Below are 14,808 nucleotides of genomic sequence, written 5' to 3'. Positions count from 1 at the left end.
AGGGAATTTCACCTACATTATTTTGCTCATTCTTGCCTTTATACAAAGGAGTCCTTCAACAAGCAACCAGGAGCTCACCAACAATGGCACTAAAAATCATGCTGAGGATAGAGAAGGTCAAGTTTATAAGGGCAAGGGTCAAAATAGAGACAGTACTGCAGTTATACCAACTTCAGAAGAGCACGAGTATCTGGAAAGTTGAAGCATAAAAGAAATTAAGTTTTTTATCATCAGAGAAATGAAGTATTTTATCAGCAAATTACACATGAAGAGTAAGGAGAAGGGCATTAACCCTGCCAAATCTCACCACTGTCTCCAGAAGAACAGCTGCATGGTTATGCTAATGGTTATAACCCTGCAGTGTTAGGGGAGCTCTTTGTCCCATTTTAGTCTGTGGAATTTTGCAAGCAGCAAGAGAAGCTAGAAACACTACCTGCTTTTGAGAAAAACTGTCCTCGCAGGATGCTCCCCTGAATGAACTGCACCTACAGCCAAATCTTAAATGACTGGACCAGTCACACAAAATCCTGAAGGGAGGAGAAGGTCAAAACAAGGTCTGCAAATTCCTGGCTGGCATCTGACTCCTCCTCATTATGAAGTTACTTCAGCTAAGCTTCTGCTTTCAAACAGCTGACCTGGAACTAGTCCCCACATTTTCTTCCTGTAAGTTTTGGAACAGGTGTCTGCCTTCAGGGAGAGGGGAAAGAGAAGCATGTTTTGCTAAGGAAGCAGAGAAGATATGGTACAGAGACAGCAAAACAATCAACATTTTGCTGAAGTCACTCTGTAGCCAGAGCCATTTTCTTCCCTGAAGGACTCTCCGTCAATCTAAAATAAGCATGTTTTCTATTTCCAAGCCATATAGAGAAATTATACCAAATCTTTCAACAAGGTAACTGATACTTTGCTTTATGTTTTATGTGGCAAAACAAAAGGTATGCCAAGTGTCAGATTTAGATAAAGCAAGACCTGTCAAGCATGTGCAGTTTTGGGTACTACAATATAAAAAAGACAGTAATCTCTTAGAAAGAATCCTAAGGAGGGCCAAAAAAAGGCTGAAGAGGTGGAGGGGAAGCCGTATGAGGAGCAGCTGAGGTCACTTGGTCTGTTCAGCCTGGAGAAAAGGAGGCTGAGGGAAGACCTCATTGCAATTACAACTTCCTCATGAGGGGAAGTAGAAGGGCAGGTACCAACATCTTCACTCGTGACCAGACTCGAGGAAACAACATGAAGCAGAGCTCTAGAGGAGGTTTATGTTAGAAGTCAGGAAAAGGTTCTCACCCAGAGATGGGCACTGGAACAGGCTCCCCAGGGAAGTGGTCACAGCACAAAGCCTGGCAGAACTCAAGAAGTGTTTGGACAACACTCCCAGGCACATGGTTTGTCTCTTGGGATGCTTTGTGCAGGGTCAAGAGTTGGACTTGATGATCCTTGTGGGTCCCTTCCAACTCAGTACATTCTATTCTATGACTGTATGAAGTTAGGGTTTGCAACTTTCTGATGCCTATGGGCATCACCAATTAGCAGTACCAGAAGTACTCCTACCTATAGAGATGCTGTCCTGAACCGAAGGACTAAAACATATCTGCAATGCAGGGCTCCTGCAACCAGCCATTTGCTACTGTAGAATCCTGGATTATGTAACCTACAACAGACACCAATCAAATTAATAGTGAACTTCATTCAAACCTTTATCCTAATTCTTCCATTAATTTTCTTTGTATGCACTGTCCCACACAGATGCCATTCCTTCAAAAAAAAAGTGTTCCGAGAACATTTCACAGACACTAAGCACTGCTGATCACTCCTGCAAGGATTTTAAGCATATGTGAGACAGCTCCTCTCACAGGATCAAAGTACAAAAGCTACTCTCACATAGTCAGAAAAACTCTCCACAGACCAGTGTGAATTGCAAAATTGAAAAAAAACCCCACAACTTTTAGTCTTCCTGTACACCAGAGCTGTTATTACTGTAGAGCACGCACTCTCACTTCCTCTGTGGGTAAGGATCAAGGAACTGTGTCTGCCTATTTCTGCACTGCCCCTAACACTGTGCTTAGCTAAGCCAGACTTCAGCCATGACATCAAATCATGATTTTCAGAAGGGGGAAAAAACACCCAAACCAAAATACTAAAAACCCAAGACACTATCACTGAAAATCTGAGAAGCTTCTTGCTGACTGCCTCATTTACCCTTACATTCATAACCAAGAGCTGCAGCTTTTACTACATGCAAGCAAAGGGGTAAAATTATCACTCTAACTCCTGGTTTTCAGAATCTCAGGCTACGTTGTTATACATCAAACAGGATCATTTACCAATTAATAACCCTGAACCTTATAAGGCACCAACCTGTTTCAGTCACTGTGTACAGCACGAGTAGTTTTCATATGACTAGTAGAAGTCACATGAACTTAGCTGAAGTTTTTTAATGCAACTCTGCTAACCTAAGCTCCCTGTGAAGTTTCATATCTGTTTGTATACATGTTCCTCTGTCATGGAGTTACTTTACCTTTAAGGGAGTTGGAGTTGCTGGGAAGTGCTTGGAGTCTTTTCTCCTGACCAATTATCGGTCATTGCTGGGAATTGACAGCAGTTTAGGCCATTGAAAAGTGGGATCAACTTGTGAACCCTACCTTAAAGTGTAAAAGCAGAGCTCTCTGGGCTCTCTTTGTTTCCTGGCTGTGGAGGGTGGCGGAGCTCCAGGCCTCCCGTCCCTGCCCAGGCCATGCGGCCGGGCGGGGATGGGGCCGGGCCTGCCCCATCTCCCGGCCGGGAGATGGGGGGGCCTGGGGAAGGTTTTCCCCGGGCCGAGCCGATCTCTGGCTCGGCTGCAGGTTTTGCTGTAACTAATTCACTAGAAACTGCCCAGTGAAGAAAGAGAGAGGCCCTGGACTTGCAGCGGGTTGGAGCAGCGACCACCCGCTCCAGAGCAGCCATGAGGAACTTTCCATCGCAGACGGCTCCAGCTCCTGTTCGGCAGAGATCTCTAAACCATCTACAAAAGCCTGGGCAAGATTTTAACTCTTTCATTACCCAGATGAGACTTGCGGATTAATTTTTTTAGAAAGAGAGAGAGAGAGAGATCGACATGCAAAGAGACTTTATAAACTACCAGTGACAGGAAAGAAAAGAAGCTTCAGGAAAGGTAGAGAATTAAGAAGATGCTTTAATTAAGCTGAAATATCTCCCTGTTAAAACTATGGAGATGGACAATGAAGTCCTGAAAAGAACTCCTTTAATTCATGATACAGGATCTAGAGAGGAATAGTGTTCAAAGTGTAAATTTGAGTAAAGAGTAATTATAGTATAGTGAAGTGCTGGGAGATTTGAAGCCTTGAGAGGCAATGAGAAAACTGTTTCCTGGTGAAGCTCACAGAAACAGATGAAGAAGACTTTTTGTTTTTTTTGCCTTTGAATAACTTATCCTTAAAAATGCTATCTCTAGACTCATGGCCCATACATACTTCAGTGATGTGAAAATGGGAGGAGTGAACTCTAATAATAGCAGCTCTGAGCAGCTAACATTAGGGCAATAGAAAACTATAACAAAAATAGTTTTCTTGTGAGAAACTCCATAAATTAACAGGAAGAAACTTCTGTTTCTCTATAAAGACTGGTGAAAAGACTAGCAAGAATTGGGACTGTTTTAACCATCAAAGTTCCAGAGTTTTTGTCTCTGTTGTCATGTGAACAAAGGAATAGTGGGTAGATAGGAGATGGAAAGGTTTTTCTAGAGGTTTATTCTGGTGTTCTTGTTGTTGTAGTTTGTCAATAAACTTTCTTTTTTTTCCCTTTTAAGTTGTATGCCTGTTTTGCTCTTGTTCTAATCCATATCTCACAGCAAGAAGTAAGTAATTTTCTTAGTTATTGGTTTAAAACCACGACATCCTCCTGCATATAAACAGAAACTTTTCAACAGATAAGCTGCAACTCCCCTTCGAAGTTTAGACAGGCTCAAAACTTCTTGAAGTTTTGCAAGGGTGCAGCACTACAGTTCCTATTGAATTATTTTCGGAGGTGGAAGAGAATTTTATTTTTAAAAAATGACAGCCCATAGAACATTCCCAGTGATTAAGATAGAATTCCAAATAGCACTTGTAGCTGCCAACTGGAAAAAAGAATGCTGATATGGAAAATGAAGGGAAGAGGGTTATTACCACAAAGCATCAGTTTGTACAAAACCATCTTGCAAATCCTATTCATATTAACTGCAGACATACTAGTTATATCAAGGTAGCTTGATATTCAGACTAAACTTAGTGGATGAAGTAACTGGTGCATTAAGATTTTAACCAACATTCGCTTAAAGATGCACTGAGAGCCAATCAAAAAGCTCAGCTCTGCTGAGCACTGAGCTCTTCTGACACTTTCACATACAGGACAAAAGCCTTAGTTCAGGTAAGAATGAAGTCTACCAGCCACTTGAGCCACATGCCAATGCAGCTACACAATCTCAGCATATAACATTCCTACACAAGAGAAGTGCATGCAGTGCAAGTCTGAAAGATAACACTCACATCTATTGCATCTCTTTCAAATATGCGGAGCTGCAGAAACAGCTCGAGTTTGATCTTGCGTTCTTGAAAAAGCTCCTCCATCTGAGACTGGGCCTCATCCAGCTGCTGCAGGACTGTCTCTATGTGGTTGATCGAGCTGTTATGGGGGGTCTTGTTACTAGAAATGGCAGAATCCCTATTCAAAGCAGAGAGAGAGAAGAGGAAAGAAAAAAGAGCATTACTGAAAAAAAACAAAACAAAACCTATACAATTTGGACGCTGTACATGACCACAAGACACAATCCTGCTTCAGATAAAGTAGGTGCAAACCATATTGCATGAAAGCTAAGGCTGTACATCTTTGTAAATAAAAACCCAAACTATGTTCTAGTACTTGAAAAAAAAATTAGGAAATTAATTACTTTCATTTTTTGCCCAATTCAACATGTAAATTCTATTTACACAAAGGATAAAATTTAAAACCAGAGACAAACACTTCCACTATGAAAAGGAAGCAGCATATAATAACTATTTGCTGAATCTTCCTGGCAAGGAAAGGAAATCAAAATGAGTTAATTTTAAAAAATTACCTAGTCTTTTACTCAAGTATAAAACCTGCAAATTCAGATTTTTTTAATGTCCTGCAGCAAAGGAGACATGTACCAGAGCAGCTGGGAATCAAACTTTTTATTCAGATCATTTTTGAATAAAATGGACCACAAACTTGGCTCTTACTACAATGAAGTTGCTTGTCAGACTGCAAAACAAATTCAAGTATCTCTTTATAAAAGAGCTGCTGCTCAGAACTCAAAATGCTGTGGGGAGCCCTGCATGTCAGACTACAAAAACACATAATTGCTTCTATCAAAAAGGTAGGTTATGTCAACAAAATCTCCTTCTTGTGGCAGCAGTGTTTATAAGCTGAGCTTCCTGTAAACAGAGGTTTAGAGACCATCAGTACAGCATGAAAGATCACTGTAGTCCTAATATTTACAAGTTTTATTTATAGGTCATTTCTTGTACTCATCATCTCTACCCTCAAAATAGAAAGAACCTCAGAGAACATCAGATTAACATAAGGAGAGATTTAAATAAAAATCTGTTTTACCTTAGTTGCTGTATGAGATCTTCACCTTCTTTTATGACATTGACTGTAACCTGCAGAGTGGTCTGTTGTTGTTGACCAAAACGTTTAATCAGGTCTTGGACAGCCTCCACAGACTCAGCATAGACATCATCAAGCAGTTCCTTCTGTAGCTCTTCAAGCCACGTCCACAGCTAAAGGAAAGTGGAACAACCAAGAAACATAAGTCCGAGGATCAGGCAGTCAACTATTCTGAATCCATCCCCCTGGACAAGAGAAAACAGACTGAGGTGGCAGGAAGAAAGAGGATTTGTTTTTCTTCGTAGAAATATCCCATCCTCATATTAATGAAAACAAGCCTTTGTTTCAAAAAAGGTTTTCGCTTCTTGGAAATACCAGGAAAGCTTTATCCGTGTTGCTAAGTCACCCTTTCTTCCCCATTTTCCTTCTACAGAACTGAGCGTATCTGATTGAGCAGCACGGAGTTCATAGTGAGAATCCCATCTGCAGCTCTGCGCAAGAGTCACTGGGAGAGAAATGCTATGGTAACACTGTCCGAGAGAAGGGAGAAAGGAAGGAAGGAAGGAAGGGAGATGTATTGTAGCCACCATCAAATCTGCACTGCCAGGCTGACACTGCACACAGCCAACATAACACTTTTCAGTGGCCTTCAAAAAAAGGAAAAAAGACAAGGCAATTCAGAAAACAAGATACAAAGATAAATCAGATGTGAGAACTTATTGTTCTGTCATCTTGGTGTTTGCCCTCCTGATTTCAGTTTCACGCTATTACAACAAAAATCATCATAAGCAATTCTACCAGTTAATTTGACATTCTTCCTTCCTGCTTCACATGTGCACATATCCCTTCTCAAAAATTCCCATGCACCACGGCTTACACAAAAATCCCTAGCTATATGCTGGACAGGTATCACTGCTGGTCACACAAAGAACCCTACAGTGTTCTTTTCCACAATTTCATGATGGAAGCTGTTGCATCCTAAGCTCTGTGTGAAAGTCACTCATTGGCAAACCATTAGCTATCTATTGCAGAACTGAAAAAAAGCAGCAGGAGCAAGGCTGTGTCCTGCAACACTCCCACAAGCAGCACCAACATCACACTGGAACAGCTGCTCTCACAGGAAGCATTCAAAACTGGTCCTTCCTCTCTATTTTACCATCCCATCCCAAATTGCTGCTATTCCAAGGATAAGAGTTTGTTTTTTATCCCAAAAGAGCAACTCTGACCTGATCAAAAGTATTAAGGTCTTTTGATGACATTTTAATCTCGACCTTTGAAAATTTTAGAGACCTTTTGAACCTAATTAAAAGGTTAACATTGTTAAAATACGTAACTAAGAAATCAAAACTGGGTTAAATTCAAAGAGAAAACTCATATGTTTTCTTTATTCCTTTGCTAAACGTTTTCTACAGAAATAGTAATTTCCTGCTGCCATTTGTGTATGTATGTTCTGATCATAAAGGTTTCCTAACTACTACATAAAATAGAAAACTCAGGGAATGATTCCAAGTCTTGATTAATTAATTCCTTTTAAACTGTTTTAAAATCCAGTACCAGTTTTGGTATCTCATAGCTTTACATGTCTCCTGTAGGTTTTGAGTAAACCAGGCTATGGGCTAAGTTTTCACAACTGGGATGAACTAATGAGATTTAACCAGACTCTTTTCTACAAAGCCACTACCCCCTCCTCCCCAAACCAGAACTGTCTGTTCATACACACTGTTATTCTGACTTCTCATATGCTTCAAAGACAATGTTTGTCACAAACCTGAATGCAACTCCACAGTTGTAAACACCACAGCACAGCAGCCTGTCTTATTAAAAGGACCACAAATCAATAGAACTTAGCAAGTGGGTTAGAAGCACTCGTCAACATTCATTCCAGTATAACCCAATGCAGCATCCAAATTTTTTTTTTTTTCCAAATGCGCGCTTTGGAACACAACTTTACCTGGGAAACAAATTAAACTAAAGAGCAAGAAGCCTGAAAAGACATCCTGAAAATTTTACTCAATGCCCAGAGGATATTATGCCTGAGCCATAAAAACAGGGCATCGAGTCAGAGACCTTCCAAACAAGCTGGTGTGTACCCATAACCACTGCAGCTTATAAATGTGCAGATACAGGCATTTGAGAGCAACACTTTGTTGTTTTCTGCAATGTGCTTGGTGCTGCCTGGAAGACAATGGCTGGCTCTATATGCTGAAATACACTCCATGCTTACTGTGCTGCCTACAAAAGGCCAAATTTACACAGATATTTACTACAGAGGAACTGCGATTAAGTAATTTTGAGTCTCTCAGACTGTATGAAGTTTGTCCTCTGGACCCCTTAGAAGTACCTGTACTGCAGCTCAAAATAGGTCTGAGAGCCACTTCAACTTTTAACAATGCCTTCTGCAGCTGAATTGTGTCAGACCTCTACAAGAAATATCCACCTCACCTCTTCATTTCTTACTCTTCACATACACTTCAGACACTTCTATAACTGGATGGAGATCTGGCAGAAGCAACAAAACCTACAAGTGCTGGACTGGTGAGGTAGTGTGCATGTGAATAATGCCCTCAGAGCTCACCCTGGATGCTGGAGACCAAGCCAACACAGGACACGCAGACCTTTCCCTCTGCACAACCAGTTTGAGGCACCACCACCTGCCTCGAGCAGAAGGACATGGGCACCAGCACAACCGAGCGTGACGCTGACTGGCTCGGTGCCTGGTCAGCACAGCCATCACTATAATGCTGGTATCCGGCCCCCAAGATACTGAAGGGCTCAAAAATACGTTGTGTTTGCCTAGCCCGTGAGCTGAATTGTCCACTGCTGGGGAAGCAAAAACATTTTATGAAAAGTGCAGAAAAAGGAGCATAATTAGTATGCATTACTTGCCTAGCTGTGATTCATACACTGTTGAAAGTGGAACAATTTAAGCAATTTCTGAAGTGACTAAACAGCTCTGTGACACTTCCACAGCAGAAGTTACTCTAATACATTACTAAATAAACTTTTTACATTTTTCCACCAAGTAAGTTTCTGACAGAAATATTCCCCTCAAAATAATCTAGGTGTTTATAAACAAAAGTTATGATAAAGCCACCAGAGATGAATAAAACTGTCAGGTTATTAAAGCTGGATAGAAATTCATGCAATGTACTGAGAGAAGCTTAATTCTTAATGGGTGGCAGTAGCCAGCTGGCTTCTCTGCAGCTTTCAAACTAGAATGGATATACTGGAAATTACATAAATTACCTTGTTTTCAGATACAAAATTAAGGTTGAAGACTCTACAAGGTTGCACAGCAAAGCCAAAAGAAAGCAAACAGTTTACAGCAGGGGGTGAAAAGAGCTTACCCATACATGTTCAGCAGTGCAGAATTACAGATTTTAGAGTGCAATGACTTTCTGAAGTAACGCATAATTCCGTAAGAGAGCTTGGGAACAAAAATCCAGTGGGGAAAAAAAAATCACAAACTCATAATTAAAAAACTATTAACGTTCTCTAGTGTGAACTTTTGAGCGAATTCCAGCCATGCTTTTTTTCTATTCTTTGTAAGAGAAGTAGCATGAAGATCCCTACTCAAACCATCAGGTCCTCTGATCTCAGTGAGAAGTTTATCCAGCAGCAAGACAGCTCCAACATACGGTGAGAAAAACTGCATACAAAACTCAATACAGTCACAGAAAGAGGTTCTTCTTCTCTTCTCATCTGCTCTTTGCATCTTATCAGAATTAAAATTAGAGAGGGAAATAAAATTCTGAATCCCCAACAGACAAATGTTTCACTCAGCAGATTTTTTTCTTGTTCTAAATATAGCACAGACTAAGAAACATCTGCTTGAATGAGCCTGCATCCTGTACTACCTCTTTCCTAAGTTCTTGGGAGCATGCCATTAGTCACTGAGATGGTATTATTTCAATTGTCTGCAACATCCTGGAAGTTCCAGTGTTTCCATCATGGGCCTCTATCCATTTAAATCCCATCTCTGCAATCTCCTGAAAGACAGCAGTTACATAAGACCCTACTGTATTTTGCTGAATATAAACAAAGAACAATTGTTTTTGAGTAAATTCTTCACCCAAGAGCACAAAATTATTTTATTAGGGGTAAAATATCCATCACACTCTTTCACAAGTTATTTTTTAATTTTTATAATAATGGCTTTTGGATATTCAGTCTGCCTTTCCAATAGGCTCAGGCAAAGAAAGCCACGTGGTTTCCGCATGTAAAAACTGCAAATTCCTCTTTCTGCCCCCATCCTCCAGCAGAGTGTTGAAGTATATGCATTACCACAGACACAGTTGTTGAAGGACGTATTATTTGTACAGGGCCAAATGCTGCAACGGTGTTCCCTAACAAGTATGTCTAGGCATAGAAAGGAGCTAGTGTGTGTATGTTTGTCTGTAAGCTTTGGCTTTGAGGATATTCAGTGCACAAAATATTGCATCTTTTTAAAAACAAAAACCATAAAATGCTAATCACTCTGGGGTTTGTCTTCCAGGGCCTTTTCAGTGGCATTTAAGACATTAAATGCCTGCACTTTTTTTTTTCATTAGATATAATTATCTTTAAAAGCTTCAAATACCCCTATCTATCCTATGGTTTTAAAGGAATTAATTTCCAATTCAGAATAAATTCATCCTTGCAGCAAAACCAAGTTTCCCACATGTTCATAAAATTACATCTACTACTACTACTACCCTGTTAACATTTGCCCTATTTTTTAACTGAACAAGAGAAAAATGTCTATACATAGCTTAACAGAGCATAAAGGCCTACTTCTGCCTCACTTTTGTCAAGCACTCAGTGCTATTTCAGTAACACTTGGACTTAAATTTCATCCTTTTTTCCAAGCAAAGAAGTTACCAGTATTGTAAAACTCAAAAGAGAAGAAAAGCTGTGCTGGGAAACTGAATTCCAGTCCTACCAGCAGTAAGCCACTACACACTTGAGTGTGCAGCCACTGAGAGTGTTTCTCATTTCAGATTTAAAAGTGTCCTCCACAACTCTCACAAGATGAGTGGTGTATCAAAATACTGACCAGAGTGCACTTCATATATTTTACCAGACCTGTTACATTGGCCACTGCTTTGCTATAATGACACAATAAAAATATTAGAGATGCACAAGTCAAATGGATAAAGCCTTTATACTTAGATGAGGGCATCTAAAAGATGCTCTGCTGCTGGAAACAGCATGCAGAGGAGAAAGCAGCCTTTTAGTGACATGCACCTTTTAACCTAAAGACCACCAGCACAGAAAGATAAAATGTCCCTCCCAGGAGGGACATGGGACCAAAGGAGCAGGGACAAAATGACTCGAGACACAATGAGTGTGAGGCTCTGCTATGGACACCCTCCCATACTAGGCAATGCAGAGGAAAGTGCATTTCCAGAAGTGAGTTGAGATAAAAGATGAGACTATTATCAACAACCTTTTTGAATCAAATGCACATGCTACATAGGTAGATGTGAATGAATGGGCAGCACTGCGGCCAGAGCAAGGTCTTCTCTGCCCTCCCATGCACTGGCACCCTCAAAATTATGCTACCTTCCTTCTAAAGCTTGCACAGACAACCATTTCATTACTTTGGCAGTGATGGCTTTGTATCTGAAAACATAGCCAATTCCACTTCCCTTCTCTTTGTTTCTACCTCAGTCTGTTTTGGAGCAAAGTTTAGTTTGAGTAAGATGAAAAAAGAAGAGTCATGTCTTCTAGCAATACCATTAAGCATACTGTGTATACATAAAAAGTGCTCTGAGCTATTTTATAATCAACTTGTCAGAATACACACAAAAGGTTATATGCAAAAAACCAACAGGCTCTTAAGAAATAATTTTCTTCCACATACAGTCAGCCTGCTCTGCATTCCCACACTTGACTCCAGTTAGGAAAATATCTGTTGCTCTACTTTGGCACTACAACAAACACCTGGTTTGGACAGGATTTCAGTCTTCCCATTCCCAGATGCTGAGGGAGCCATTTTGGAGACAGTGTGTGTGCACATGTGTATGTATGAGTATGGAAGAATTTGAACTCACACCAAAATGCTGTTCATCTCTAGTCTGAGACACATTTCACAGAGATTATTGAGACTCCTGCTCCTGTGTTCTGCACACAACCTTTTACAATAACTGCTTATTTGTTACTGTTATCTTTAAGTGTTATCTTTTACCTATGCAATTTTTTTCTCACCTCATCCCTTGCCATACTATTAAATGTCCAAAGGCATAAAAGCCACAAGGGTTCCCCTGTCTTGCAATGGTCTGTTTCAGATGTTCAGTTGTATCTTACCCATCCCCGGGCTCGGAATCTGTCAAGACATAGTAGTTCCAATGCAAAGATCCTAACAGGGATATTTATGATCCCCAACTTAAAGCTTGCCAGTGCACAACTTAACTTTGGTACATCGCTTCATTGAAGAGACTGGCTTATAAACTGAAATTTCTCACTATATGCATGGGAGCTAAAAATCAATATTCACAACCTAACAATTTTAAAACCAGTAATAAGATAGCAGTGTGTAATCACAATTCACAAATAGTAAGCAACTGATTTTCTCAGATCACCACTAAACAAAATGAGTGGTACCATTACATAACACTGTACTTCTGTCATTTCTGAATAGATCCTTTTTTTCCCCAGTGAAAAATGTTGTCTATTCAGGTTAGTCTATGAGGAGTCTGAGAACTTTTATGTTGTTTTTTTGGTATTTGTAAGCCACAGGGAGGCTCTACCAGCTTGTAACTACCTCACTGCAAAACTTCTGGAAATGCTAAAGACAGTATACTCCATGTGCATCGTAACAGGCTGCTGCACTCATAGCACACAGCTGCTCTGTGCATATAGATAGCAAAGGCTGTTACTTTCAGGAAGAGCTTTTTGTGGCAAATACACTGTTGAAAGCAGAAACTGTGCTGATTTACTCAGCATGAACAGAGTGAGTGTACTGCACAGTCACTGAAGGGCTGCTGCTTCCTAGGGAAGCTGAGAAAAGTTGCGGGCAAATTCTGCATCAGGTATAAAGGTTATGTAAATGTACACAGAAGAAGTGGTATTGGAATACTCTCATCCAAATAAGAAGCATTCATTCAACATTAGGTATTTCTGGGGGAAAAGAATAACATATACTGAAACATCCTACTTCAAAGAAATCAAGGGATTGGAAGGATACTGGAGCCAGGTTTCACACAACTGAGACAAATAGCTTTTCTAAGCTCTGCAGCTCCCTCCAAACTATCACACACAAACAGGAGTTTAACTCTTCATGTCTACTATTTTTATTTTTATTTTTTTTTAACCAGGAAAACACAAAAAAAGATACTAGAGACAGAATTTGCCCTGAACACTTCAAGGGCAAAATGCATTGGTGATGTTTTGCTTTGTATGGGTTCATGTTTTGGGGGTTGGCTTTTGTGTGTTTTGGTGGGGTTTTTTTATGTATTTTTCTTTTTATTTAACATCTAAGGTACCTCTTTCTGGTTGAACACCTAATCTATTATCTTACTGCTTGAACTCTTCAGTAGCTAAGCAGGCATGTTAATTTCTTCACAACACAGCAGAAAGGTTATATTGCTTACAGGTATATGCACTGATTTATTCAGCAACCTCCCACATCCTGCAGGAGAAACACAGTTTTCCTGCCAATAAGCACGGATGGCTTTCAGGTTAGGGCATTTTTATCCTCCATCTGCTTTGTGATGCCTTCTCAGCACTCTGTACGCATGTTTGATAACAAAGAACATGCTCTTGAAAATAGATCAGAATACAGAAAGCACAGGAGAGCTCTGAGCTTGCTGTTTCTTTGCACCTGAACCAAGGACTAGTCTACTAAATATGAAACATCTGCCTCTCACTCTCATCCATCTCAAATTTTTTAAGTAGACTGCAAATATATAAAAATATATCCTTCCTTACACAAATAGGTAGTTTTAAAATGTTTCCTTGCATTGTTAGGTATAAAGGTCATTCACATCAGAAAACCAAAAAAAAAAAAAATCAACATCAGCCACCGTTGTACTTTTCCCTCGAAGTCTGGACTGCAAAGAGGCTCCCATAGTAACAGCTGTGTGTGCTTACAGACTTAAAATAATAGCCATTTTCCCAAAGAAATAAATCAAAATACAAAATATCTTTTTTTTTTTTTTTTTTTTTTTTCAATAGAACATTATTATCTAGGGGAGCAGTGGCAATGTGCCAGCACATCTGGATCAGCCACCCAGAATTATTCAACAGTGACTCACATATCAGTCGGTCTTTCATTTTTGAAAGCAAATCCTTTTACACTCTTGGTCTTTCGTCACTACAACCAACTGTATTCTATTTAAATACCATTCCAGCTGTTGCTTTTGATGCTAAGAAAAATAGATAATGAAGAAATAGAAGAAAATGAAGAATAGTAAAAAAGGAACACATTTCAGCAGCTGACTGCTCCTGTGCTTCATAACAGATAAAGGCCAGTACTGTTTGCTTGAGAAAGTGAAACAAAAAAGCTGCCCCCTAAGAACAGTTTATGAAACAGCATTTGTATTTTGTTTGAACAAGCAGAGTCCTGTGAGAGTACTGGCAAGGAACCATCTGACAGAAAACTGATGGGGGAGCTATGTACTCATGTGTAAGTCTAAAAAGTAATTCAATCCTGACCTCCTTCAAAAACCAACTGCCTTGAGCTTTTGTTTCTAGTGCAAAGCAGATGTTTTACTTACAAAAACTCCCACTCTTATCCTCTAGGAGGTTTTGCTGAAGAAGCTACTTTGAGTACTATACTTTGCCACTGAACAGACAATGTACAATGTACAGTGAAGGAAGACACACTGGGACATGCTGTGATCTAGAAACTTTTCATATTTTCACTGAGTTTGAAGAGTGGGGAGATTAAACATGAGCTCAAAACAGAAACCAAGTAACCTAAGACTGTCAAAAACCAAAACACCTTACTGAAGTCTTTATTCTTGCTGTAGCCTGTTCCACCTTCTCCCATGAACTCATAAATTAATGTTCTGTGTTTTGAATTGGAGCAAAAAGCTAATCTTACTGAAAATTAAATGTGACTGAATTTTTTTTTCCTGGTGACCTTGGAAGAAGACTAAAAATTGCAAACATGAGGCAAACCCTTGTCATTATCAGGTAAGGTCTTTAGGTTGCAATTTGAATTGTCAATATATGAGATAAAAATTCAATGTGCAAGACACAGAAATAAATGAAGTCTCT

The 14,808-nt window shown here is 39.8% G+C and overlaps 1 protein-coding gene across 2 annotated transcripts in view; it reads right to left on the bottom strand.

Annotated features, from left to right (window-relative positions):
- Positions 1-14,808, bottom strand: part of TRIO (trio Rho guanine nucleotide exchange factor) — a 246,637-nt gene that overhangs the window by 119,561 nt on the left and 112,268 nt on the right. For both annotated transcript variants that reach the window (XM_086898024.1, XM_086898033.1), the window contains exons 12-13: positions 5,608-5,777; positions 4,521-4,695 (exon numbers count right to left, since the gene is read on the bottom strand). In XM_086898024.1, coding sequence (XP_086754150.1) covers positions 4,521-4,695; positions 5,608-5,777 — 345 coding nt within the window. The remainder of the gene's footprint in view (positions 1-4,520; positions 4,696-5,607; positions 5,778-14,808) is intronic.

The sequence above is a fragment of the Cyanistes caeruleus genome, chromosome 1 (assembly GCF_971803275.1).
Source record: "Cyanistes caeruleus chromosome 1, bCyaCae1.hap1.1, whole genome shotgun sequence".
NCBI classification, from domain to species: Eukaryota; Metazoa; Chordata; class Aves; order Passeriformes; family Paridae; genus Cyanistes; species Cyanistes caeruleus.
Note: the sequence above shows the minus strand (reverse complement) of the source record. Positions and strands in the feature narration are given on the sequence as shown.